This window comes from Sparus aurata, chromosome 10, assembly GCF_900880675.1.
Source record: "Sparus aurata chromosome 10, fSpaAur1.1, whole genome shotgun sequence".
Classification (NCBI taxonomy): domain Eukaryota; kingdom Metazoa; phylum Chordata; class Actinopteri; order Spariformes; family Sparidae; genus Sparus; species Sparus aurata.
The window spans coordinates 27,527,202-27,539,951 of NC_044196.1; the positions used below are offsets into that span (position 1 = coordinate 27,527,202).

The 12,750-nt window shown below is 41.3% G+C and overlaps 1 protein-coding gene across 1 annotated transcript in view; it reads right to left on the bottom strand.

Annotated features, from left to right (window-relative positions):
- Positions 1 to 274: 274 nt before the first annotated feature.
- LOC115588963 (uncharacterized) overlaps positions 275 to 12,750 on the bottom strand; it is a 35,326-nt gene continuing 22,850 nt past the window's right edge. Inside the window, exons 5-6 of the mRNA XM_030429635.1 lie at positions 1,226 to 1,260; positions 275 to 502 (exon numbers count right to left, since the gene is read on the bottom strand). Coding sequence (XP_030285495.1) covers positions 398 to 502; positions 1,226 to 1,260 — 140 coding nt within the window. The 3' untranslated portion in view covers positions 275 to 397. The remainder of the gene's footprint in view (positions 503 to 1,225; positions 1,261 to 12,750) is intronic.

Here is a 12,750-nt window from a genome sequence, read left to right on the forward strand (position 1 = left end):
TCGAGTATATTTACGTTATCATTTAGAGAATATTATAAATTAAAGAGGAAACTTGATGGATCTTTAATCTAATAGGCCTCAAGATTTTCACCTCAGTTGTGCTCAGACCACACTGTGCTGTCTCTTCCTGTCAAACGAGTGATGTGTGCCTCACTCACTGCTCCACTGTCAGAGACCTTCATCTATCTCTCACTATAAGACAACCTGGGCAGTCATCATCGTCCTTACTGCATCCTCCATCGAAACATACCAGTGGTAGGAAGACACTTACAAATGGATGAACACATGATCTTTATTGCATAAGAAAACAGTTTGACTAGAATGGTAACTGCTCTCACATGGCATACAAAAGCTCAAAGCATTTTGATATAGCATCAGTTACAGTTGCCTCCAGAGTCTATCTGGTTGAAGCATAGATAACATTGGGCTCCTGGTGTCTTCTTTTCGCTTTCGGTTGAATTCTCACTGCTGCGTAGGTCACGTCATCATCACAGCCCACATTCTATGAAAAGAATACAGTCTTAATACGATGACTGAAATATAACCCATTCTAAATTAATTTTAGTGACAAAAGGTACAATGTTCTTAGTAAGACTCCCTTAAATTCATACTTTAAGGAGAACCTTTGTTCTGATAGTTAATGTTACAAACATTAACTATCATGAACTATTTGTAAACTAACGTCAGCTACTGTTTGTCTTTGTTAATGCGTCAGAGAGGGGAACTGAGACGAGGCACGTGAGGACGTGAATAAAGATTTATCCTTTAGAATGGCAGAAAATCAACCTAAGTCGTTCACACATGAATCCACAGTCCAGCAGCCTTAAACCGTTTAAACAAATCATCCACAGGCTTGTATAGGCAACCAAAAGAGACGTGGAAGGTATAATTTTCACATCATGTTACAATCTGCTCACATAAGGCCAATAAAAAGTGACTAATACATGTAAATTGCTTCAAATTGTCACCTAGAGCTCCTTTAAAGGATTGTGACAAATACATTTACTGAGCGTTTTAACATTGTAGACACCAAAAATAGAGTTGTTAGTGCTCTCTAGTGGACCTCAAATATAATTTGGCAATTTCTGGACTTGTCAGCCCATATATAGACCTCACATATGCAAATGTATACAGTACCTAAATACACAAGCCAATGTGGTCCGATACAATACAGTTCTGGCTGTTTTTCAGTTCGGCTCTATCAAACAATAAGTATTAAAATCACCTCTCTTTGCTCTGGATTCTGGTCTTCCTTAACAGCTATGTGACACAAAGAAAACATCTGGTCAGTTTTCCAGCAAATTGACAAAAGTTAAAATCATTTCCACTGGCAACAAGATGGAGACAGTAACTGAAAAAGTACCTGTTTGAAGTTTCCTGACTTTCACAACCAGACCAATGATGACCAGTACAAGGACAACAGTCAGAGCACCCAGGATCACACTTGTCAGCATTGCTATTCCGTCAGACTTGCCTACAAGAAAGTTAATATAGGCTCAACATTACTAACTGAATCTAGCTCAAGTATTTGATCTGAAAAAAATTGACAACTTAGACAATGAAAGAAATCTTAAAGAGAATCTTACTTTTACCCTCCCTGTCATCATCATGTGGCTCACCGCTGCCTTTTAGTAAAATAAAGATAGCATTAGTCTTGATTTTGTTTTGACAGATTTTTCTTGCATACAGGATGTTGTTTTCAGACAATAAATAAAAGTATTGTACAATAAAAGCAGAAAAGAGCAAACTGAACAAAGAGAACTAAAGAGAAAAAGACAGTCATCTTACCATTAACCTTTAAATGTATGGGAGTCAAAATTGGAATGCTGTTCATGTAAAATCCACCGTAATACAGTCCAGAGTCAGATGAATCCACTTTTTTGATGTTGAGAGAGACAGTGGAGATGTTGGATTTCATTTCAATTTTATCTTTTTCACATCCATCACAGACCTTTCCTTGGCCTCCATAATTAATCATAACAACAACGCAGCTGATCTTGGTTCTGTTGACCAGTCTGGACCAGAATGTTTGAGTATCAAAGTTTGAAATGTTGTTGCACTGCAGTGTGACTTCTTCACCAGGCTGAGCCTCCACAGTTTGATACTGAGAGACTGAGGCAGAGATCCAGCCTGAAACAAAAGCAGATAACAAAAAAAAAAAGAACATGAACATTTTCCTTTGGATAAATATTTAAATAAGTGAACAATTTTTAATTCCCAATACTCACTAATGCTGCAGAGAGTCAAAGCTGCTATCAAAGTGAAGTTCTTCATGGTGCGTGTTGCTGTAACTCTGCAATGTCCGCAACTGAACTGTGCTCCAGTCAGGGTGCTTTTAATGCAAAGAGGTGGGGTGTGTCTTAAGTTCCTTATCCTGTTCATCAAACTGACCTCAAACCTGCCGTCAGGAAGAAAAGTGTTGACGCAGAATATTAAGCTATTTCTTCAGATGGTGTTATTTTTATAATACAATGTAAGATTATATAAGAATGTCAAATCTAATCCCATCATCCAATATTAAAAATACAAACAATTTTTGTTTGATTAAAGCAATAAAAATGATCTCGATCAATAGGTGGTTCTGAGGTTGTCCTTATGTTTCCTTTCATTTCAGACAGTTGTGTAGAAGCAATTTACCCCCTTGTGGTCATGACTGTATCTTCCCCGGTGAACCAAATGGAGCGTTCTGCACAGGAAAAACTTTGTTGTCTTATAAGGTGTTACATGCTGGGGGGTAGTATTGTAGGTGTTTTTGCTAGGCTGAGTAAAGATAGTGATTTTAATTTCAGAATAAATATATATTTAAAAAGTAGTGGTTATACAGTGTTTAATAGTACTAGTTGATACTTATTGTTTCCGCCAACACAGTATGGCATGCTTTACTGTAAAGATCCTTTATACAAGCCATATTGACAGTAGAGGAGTGGTTTGCTTCCCTTGCAGCTTAACAATTTGGCAGTTCCTTCAACCATAGATGGAAATGATGCTGGAATGTGTGACATTTTTCCAGGGTGATACAGACACATCTAAAAACACAGCCATTAACCTTGTAGACTCTGGTGGTGGAGGACCTATCTGCATCCTGACTTGATTCCAACTACCTCATTTTTGTGATGCTTTGCTGTATTTACCATCCTCCATCTGTACCCCAGGTCCCCTCAGGTTTTCCTACCAATAGCCAGTAGATATTCCAGACTTCTCTGCATCTTCCAATTTCTGCTCCCAGTCTGTAGCCTCTATATCATACCTGTCAAGATTGGGATTTGAAAATAAGGGAAATCCTCTGTGAATCATCTGTGGGTGGTGGGACTGCCCGTGTCATGGGCCATGACCCCTTACGTTTTTAGAAAAGTGTACGAAACATTTAAATTACCCCTAGCGAACCACTTAAAAACTACACAATGGTTTTTACAGCTCCTACCTCTTGAAATAAGGTGGGCATTTTTATTTCCTGTCCTTACCTATTGGGTGAAGTGATTAATCAGGTGTGCCTGATCATTGTTCTGAAGTCAGGCACACCTGATAATCACTTCATCCAATAGTGGTGGACATGAGGAAATAAAGATGCCCATCTAAATTCAGGAAGTCGTGGAGTGAAAATGGTCCATTAAAGGAGTCATCACCTGGTTTTTTACATATCCAGTCTCTCTTGGATCGCTTTGGATCAATTCTTAAAACTTATTAGAACATTTAAAAAAAAAAAAAATCAAACAGAGAGCTTGTTCTGACACTTTTTCATACCGCGACTTTCTCACGCGAGATTATGTGCGAGGTTTTGACCGGTCCGGATGTGCATTGTATTAATATGTAATGAGGCGCGCGTTGATTGGCCGCAGGAAGGACAGAGCCGGAATGGGGGGCGAGCCTGCATGCACACACAGACTCCAAAACCTAAACAGCCCCCTGTCATGGCGCACACACTAAATGACGAACCTTACGGAATTCAGGCATTTATGTACGAGCCGGAGTCAGAAACCGAACGGGAGAGTGAAGAGGCAGAGACGGTGGGAGAGACACGTTTACAGCAGGATGTCTCTGAATGGTAAATTCTTTTTTTTTTCCTTCTTACTTTTCACACTCGTGTTTTACATGTAAGACTTGAGTTTTAATGCTGGCGGTCACGATGTATGGCATGAAAATGACAGAGAAATAAGCAGATTCGGCGTGCTCACTCAGAAAGTCTGGCTGAGGACGGCTGTGAGCCGACGCTTATGCAAGTAGCCTCCTGTGGTAACGTCACCACAGGAGCAGAGTCAAAATCTCGTGCTTTAGGAACGCGCACTATTGTGCGCTATTCCTGTTTGGAAAAAGAGCCAAAGCGAAAAAAATAAGCCACTTTCAAACTCCAGCTTTTCAGGCAAGTTTCAACAGAGGTCCAACACCAATATGCATGATTTAACGAGAGAAATTGCGATTTCCGGGTGATGACTCCTTTAAGTGTTCAAAATCTGATAGGCTTACCTGCTTGACATTGAAATGCTTTGCTTATTCCTGCATTATATACATGAAACACAAAAGGGCCCGGTTACCTTTGATGAGTTGCGTTGCTTTGGTTTTTCCTGCCGAGTATTTTCTTGCGATGGCAGAGTCTGGGGACATGGCAGCTACACATTTATTGAAGTCGTCACAGAAGCTAAAGGCTACATTGTTTTTAGCACAGAGCATTGCCATCTTCACCTCTGCGTTTGTGACCTGATCTGCCTCCGTAACGTTTCTTGTGATGAATGTGGCCATTGAAGGGGCATGTTTCTGGGCTTCTAGAGCACGTTTGTGCTTCAGACAGTTTTCGTGCTGTCTGCCATGAGCGACACTAAAATCTGCATTACATACCTTGCAGAGAGCATGGCTCTGTCCAATCCAATCCTTTCTTTTTAAAAAGGGGAAGTCAGTCTCCCACTTGTCAAGGTATTTGCACATAGTTTTGGATTTTTTGGGAGGTGGTGGTCTGTTTCCAACTTCGGCCATTTTCACTTAGCGTTCGCGTTTTTTTGAATCTCGCGACTCCAGTCCCGCTTGAATCCGGAATCTCGCCAATCTTCATGTGTACAACTACTGTACTGCCACCTGCTGGGCCGGAGGGTAAACACGGGAGATTTAAGGGACAATATGTAAATAGGAAGACGGTGGGACAGATGATTAAAATAACATAATTTCACGGGGAAAACGGGAGGGTTGACATGTATGCTCTGCATCGTCAGTCACAGGTCTGTCTCTCATTTAGCTAGCCTCAGTATCATCGTCTTTTGCCTTCCTCTCATTAGGCTAGCCATTGGTCCATGACCCTCCGGCCTGCACCTCAGATACCTAGCACACTGCCTGTCTCCCCATCTGCAGGCTCCTTCTGGATCTTCTGTTGTTTGGTTTTCTTGACTACCCTCTAGGGTTGTCCCACCTGTTCAAGTCACAGGCATCTGGACCACCCTCCAGAGAATCTCCACCCATCTGCCCTGCCTACTGGTTGTAGTCCACCTCAGAGTTCCCTGACCACTTCCTCGAGCAGCATCCTCCTGCTTTTCTGTTGCACGGCTACCCAACTAAGGTCTCTTGCTTCTCCACCTTTCAGAACCAAGGCCCACCCTGCATATCTCTGTGGCATCCTGAACGATTCAATCCCTTGATAAAGTGGTACCATCACAACGGCAGCCTCAGTCCTGTTTTGCTTATTCTGCCTCTCTCGAACACATTCCCATTCCCAGAGGCCCCTTCATTTTCATGAAGCTTTACACTCATCGCCACTCTCCATGCATTGACCAGATGCCCCCAGACTTTCGCACTCCTTCTAGTATCCTGACACTCACATCCATTAATATCCACCAATCTGAGTCTAGTGTTATTTTGTGCTCTGCTTTCAGTCTTGTACTTGCCTGCACCCTTTTCCCTGTCCCATTCCTGTGGATGGGCATTATTCCTGTCACAGATTCCTTGTCACTTCTGTCAACTTTTAAAAGTAAAACCACTGACTTGACCTGCTGACCTTGTCTGCCAGGTTGTCTGCATTTGTGTCCTTCCAATTGCTGCTTTGTACAAACACTGCAGAAGGGGAGTGGCTGTTCTATTTCATTTAGCATATTCTGCATAGGTTACTTCTGTGATTTTCTGATTTTCTCTCTCATCTCATTTTGTTCCGCTTATCCATAAGCATCCCGGGGACATTACCACATTTTATCCCCCTTCTTAAGGGGTCACGGGGGATTTCTGGAGCCAATACCAGTTTCTCTAGGGAGAAGGCAGCGTACACCCTGGATAAATCGCCAGCTCCACCCTGTCCTTAGTGATTGCAGAGGCCGCCACACAAGGTGCCAACTGCACACCAGGAGCAATTCTGGGGTTCCGTATCTTGCTCAAGCATACTTCGAAATGTAGTTCAGTTCCGCCCCAGGGGAGCCAGGATTCAAACCAGTGACCTCCTGCTCACTAGTCAACCAGTCCTGTGGAGTCTGGGCGTGTTTTTCCTTGAGGGCTGGAGTTTCCTGTCTTACACATCTGCAACAATCTCATCAACTCCATTTTGAATATTCTGGGCTACTCTGCATATGTTGTAAGATTGTTTCATCTTTACTCCGTGAAGTTGTGCCTATATACTGGATATGGTACTCACTCCCTCAATTGATTTCCCCTTTTATTGCTTTTCTCAATGGCATCATGGTCAACATAATTTGGGTTTTTGACGAAAGAATTTACTGAAAACAACAACAATGTCTTTAATGTCAAGGTGAAAACAGATTTCTGCCAATAAATGTCAATTAATTAAGCATATATGATGTAAAGTGATTGCATAAGTATTCATCCCCTTTAAAGTCACTGACCTAATTCGACAGGGGTCATTGGTTATTCAGTGTTCCTGGTCACTTAAACACATTTTGTCCATTGGATGGGCACCCTATATGTAGCTTTATCAGGTGTTATCCAGTGGATGGGCATCCTAGTGAGCATGAGTTTTTATCGTTATCTAGGCAACAATGTTTTCACCAGGATGGACTGGCCATAGGAAGCGCAAGGGGCCTGGCAAACTGATTGGCCTGCAGTGTTAAAAAAACAGAAAACAACACAGTGCAGCGACTTAAGTCAGAACTGTTGGCCCTCACAGCTGGAATACACTCTTTGACAATAATTGGCACCAACAGGATGACACTTTCTTGGGACTGGGCTTTTATTCTCTCATTCTCTAGCTCTCTCAGTTAATTTTCATGGCCGCTCAGTTTGACAAGTCATTGTTGTATCAACTTCTTCAAGACTCAGCTACTTCTGTTTTTCTGTACTTCTGAAAATCACCATGAAGAAGGAAGGAAGCCTGAACATGTTGCCCACAAACTAATGAGATGCTGTTATTGGCATCAAGGCCTAAACAATGTTAGTTGTGTTTGAGACTGACTGCAGTTAAGCCTTTACAATTAAGTCCCCTTTGAAATGTACAAAGCACAGTTTTTAAAACCTGTTTCAAAGACTTCTACTGAGGCACATAACAATCATCACAATCTATGAAAAATATCTTCAGGTTTTAAGAGAACATATTTAAATGTCAGTGTGAAACTTGTGCAGCTTTTGTCGCATGTGGTTTTAATGCTGAGAAGTGAAGGCCAGTCTAACTGTTTTGGACCACAGTGGAAAATAACAGAGGGGAGGGGGCACAAGACTTGTTGCAAGTCCACTTGTGCATGCAAACAACAGCCAGAGCTGAAGCCCTTTTAAAAAAACATTTATACATTCACTTCGTCAACGAACAATAAAGATGACTAAAGGATGAAAATAAAAGTGAGTGTTTCCACTTAAATAATGGAAATTACAGGCTTATGGAAACATAAGGGGGAACATAATAACAAGGGGGAGGAGGCACAAGACTTGTTACAAGTCCGCATGCACAGGCAAAAAACAGCCAGAGCTGAAGTCAAGCCCTTTAAAAAAATTATGTATACATTAACTCTGTCAACATAGAATAAGGATGACTTAAGAAAGAAGAATAAAGTGAGTTTTTCCAGTCAAATAATGAAAAATACAGGCTTATGGAAACATTTTCGAAATGTAAATTTAAATGAATGTACATTTCCCCTCATACCTCCCAACAGCCCCCCATGGACATACAACAATCATCAGTGTCTTTACATTTCCCTCCTCCATCAGATGTCAAGTTGGTGTTTCTTTTATTCTGATAACCATCAAGGACAAATTTAATGATAAAGATAGATCCTGAGAGCGAGAGAGGAAGAAACATGTGAGAATCAAAAACCAAAGACTGTCGAGGAAATATTAAATTCACCTTAATGTTGAATCTTTTTCACAAATGAAATTTTAGACACAGGGATCTTGTTCCCACTTCTGTAATCTTACTCGTGTTACACCTGATATTTGATGTCGATAAAAATACTGTTGCTGTTATGTGAGTGATTATTTGCCCTAAACAGCCACAATACTTTACCGTACATTAGCTGTGAATAAGTGGGCAGTGGGGAGGATGCATTTCATGTGATTTCATCTAGGCCCTTCCCTGAACTCAGCACTCAGTGAGGACTCTGGTTCTCTCTCTTCTTTCCCTCCTCACATTTCTGTATTGTTAGGTTAGTTTCTCCTCCAGCTCCATTCAGCAGACAACATGGTGGATAGCTGCTACAGTCAGGTTGATAAACAGTAGTAAAGGATAAATTCGTTCTGTATTCCTGAAAGTTAAGAAGTAATCTCTGAGCTCTCCTGCTGTCGGTAAACAGCTCTGGATCAGAGCAGAATCTGTTGATTAAAAGTTGATGTTGCTTTGAAGTAAGGTACCTTAATAAGTGTGTGTGAAGCAGAGATTGAAATAAAGCTCATAAGTAGTGGCGTCACTCTTGGTTGTCTTTGAGAACAGCAGGTTGTGTGATGTTCATGGCCGAAGTCTTCCAGTGGGACATTATTTTTCAGTCAGACAGACAATGATCGTCACCACAGAGAATCGGCTTATTCCATCGCTATTTATATCCATTCAGTATAAATACACAGACTGACATTTTTTTATATAACAAAATATAGGTCACTTTAAGTGTTTACTTTCATACTTTGCTGCAAAGTTTTGACCTAAGATGCCTCCTGACTTACTGACACCACACTGTGCTGTCTCTTCCTGTGAAGTCATGTGTCTCTCTATCACTCCTCCCTCCATTTGACTCTCCCTATGACTAGGTGTGACAGTCATCAGTGTCCTTTGTGTGACATAGACTTTGGCCAATAAAGTGACAGAAGCAAAGCAAGCAGATTAATAGGTCTCCACTTGTGCATGGTCAAGGCAGCCCGCTCGAGCATGCGCCTGAACAGGTGAAGATAGCATCTTGTGTGGATGGTGGTTTTAGAGGTGATGATTTTTGTGTACTCTCAGAAGTTAAGCTCTTTTCTTCTGTTTTACCTCTCTCTCTGTGAGAACACTCACACATTACAGCACTGCTGGGATGTTGGGATGTGTGCTACAGCATGGGAAGTCTGTCAGCAACACATCCATCAAATGTGGCATCAAACAAACTATTTTAACAGTTGTAATTTTGTTGTCCTGTTTTGAGGCCACAATGTGAAAGAAACGCCTCCAGAGAAAATAGAACTGACATCTTCCTGTTGTTGAGACTGCTCTTACAGCTCATAATGTACATACACGACTGTGTTCTGGCCTACACATAGTATTGACTTTACAAAGGATAGATTCTGTGGTTTTATTCTCATTGAGGGCAAAGTTTCGGAGAAGAAATACATCTTTGTGTCACGTCTTATTTACTGGCTAGCTAACTGTTGGTATTATTGGGAGTGTGTGTGTAGCTCAGAGAATCACTCTGACAGTAGTGCTGTATGTGTTTCCACCATGGCTACAGTATGCATTATTGCTGCATGTGAAAATGTCTGATTTGTATTCTTGTTGAGTAAGGAGGTGAAGTGTGACTGGGCCTGTGCTCATCTGAAAAACGATCAGATCGGTCGAAAGCAGCTTATATGGCCATAGTGATGATTACTGTAGCAAGGGAGAAAGTCAGGTATCATGGTATTACGAGCATACTGCATACTGTAGGGTGGAGAACGAGGTGGATGAATGGGTAAAGCAAACACAGTTCACTGATGGTGTCCTGTATCAAATAAAAAATCAACTGTGAGTTATTTGACCTAAAACTGTGTCATGATGTGTTGTCCATCAGACATGCTTGTTGGATGGTCCCCTCAAAGACTCTCTGACATGAGATGAAGGGATCTGTGTCCAACTTTTTTCTCTCTTTCTTAAACTGCAGATCTGACATTCACACCCAGCTCACACCTTGATGGTTCCGCTTTTTGCAGGTGAGAAAGGCGTTTAAGTTTGAACTTCTGTCTTTTTTCTTTGTTCACACATCTATTTCTGTCAACTGTGTGAACAACTGCTGCAACACTACACATGCCTTGTAGGAGAGACTGCCTGACAATGAACTCTAAAATACCCATGTTGAACCAACATGGCAATTCCCCTCATGTTAACAGCCGGCAACCGTGGAGCTTCAGATGGATCTTCAGATGGATCTTTGCTGAATCACAGATATTGATGTAACAAGTAGTGTAAGTTTAAATGCATCATTAAAACTAGAGGTAAAAAATCGATATTGCAATATATTGTTGTGCTCTCTGTTGCAATAAATAATTGATACACTGACGGCAAATATCGATATTTTATTACAACACACATTATGGGTTTACCCCGTCAGTACTTAATCTCTCCTGTCCAGTTTATGGGGGTGCTAATCTCGTAAATGAGGGTAAAGTAGGCGTAAGCAGCGGCCGGTGAAGAAGACAAGTTAACAACAGAAGAAGAACAGATGCAAGAATGGCGGAAAATACGAACAACGAAAAACAAATCAAAGACCCACCCGCAATTTTCCACTCTAAAGTGTGGACCCACTTTGGCTTTTACGAGACAGATGACAGGAGAACACTGGTGCGGTCGTTATCGCCGTCAGCGTGGGGGGGGAGCGTTCGTCCATCCGTCCCCCGGCTCCTCACCGTCAGCCGTTCGACCGACGGACGCACGGACGCTCGTCACCGTCAGCCGGGGGGGGGCTGTTTTTTTTTTAACGAGAAGACCGTGGCAGCCCATTAACACCCGCTATAAAGCAGCTAACATTGAAAATGAGTATAGCAGCGCAGCGCCGCTGTTCCACCGTCTGGAGAGAACCCTGAGATGGACACATTAAAGTGCATGAACATTAATAACATGTCTTATGTAAACCAGGACAGTGCTTTCTGATACTGAAAAGTCAGTAGCAACTTATTTTATGTAAACTTGGGCCCGTTTTAGTTTAACAATAGCTAAACAAGATAAGAATAACATACAAATTAAATAAAATATTGGGCACATTTCAGTATGCAACCAATTTTGTGCAGAGTTATGTTCACCCATCCAGTACCTGGGAAGTGGGAACATAAAAGTGCTTTGGATCAACCTGGACACATCAAGGCTTATTAAAAGACGTTTTTCTTTTTCAGTCACATATCGTGATATATTGTTGATGAAATGTCTTGCAATATATCGAATATTGCAGATATCGTGTATCGTGATATTATCATTATCGAGGGCCAAATATCGTCACAGTATCGAATCGTGAGTTACCCGTATCGTCCCACCCCTAATTAAAACATTTTTATATATGCAGTTGAGTTTACCGAGTACATATCAGTGAATATGTTAGTAGCTGTGATTCAGAGTGGATGGTTTCATATCAGGCTGTAAACATGTCACTCTGACTAGTCAACTTTTCATTAGTTTGATAGATAGGTGTCACTCTGCCAGTAGTGTGAAGATACAGATGTGATCCCTGATTCAGGCTGTCAACACAGTGCATGGTGCAACAGAAGGCATGTGAGTGTCACACATTTTCACAACCACAACAACAAATCCTTTAAAAATAGATTTTATTTTTCAGTTCAAGCATGTCACAGTTGAAATGTCAACACATTGATGTTCATCAAAAACAGTTACTGCTATATTTCATTACATATCATACATTTTTACTATACATCATTCCCACAAAACATTGATTTAACAGATCTCCTGGTTTTCCCCTTGGACCACACTGCGCAGCCTCTTCCTGTGAAATAAGTGAGGTGAACCTCACTCTCTCCTCCGTTGCTGTAGACCTCTGTCTACCAATGGTCGATCTGTGCAGTCACAAGGCCAGACAAAACCAGGAAGACATGATAGTAAAAGCACGTGAAAAGTCAGCTATTTACTCATTTGGTTATTTGAACTTTTTGCAATAAAAAAATGTTAACTCCTCCCACCCAACAAAGAAGAGGCTCAATGTTATGCTGGAATCTGGTCGTCAGTGGTGCAAACACCAGTTTCTAAACTCACGTCAGCTACTCTTGCTCTCTGTTAACTGGGGGGAGAGGGGAACTGAGACGAGGCACTTGTGAACGTGAATAAAGACACATCGTTTGGACCGGCAGAAAATAAACCAAAGTCCTTCATACGTAAATCCACAGTTCATAAGCATTAAACAGCTTAAACAAATCACCCATAGGCTTGTATAGGCAACCAAGAGAGACATGGAAGGCAAATGCTAAAATCTGCTCACTTATGGCCAATAAAAATTGACTAATACATGTAAATTGCTACAAATTGTCACTCAGAGCCCCTTTAAAGGATCGTGAAAAATACATTTACTGAGTGGGACATTACATATGCCAAAATTGAAATTGTTAGTGCTCTTGAGTGGGACTCAAGCATAATGCACCCATATATAGGCCTCATAGATTCAAATATATACAGTAGCCTACATA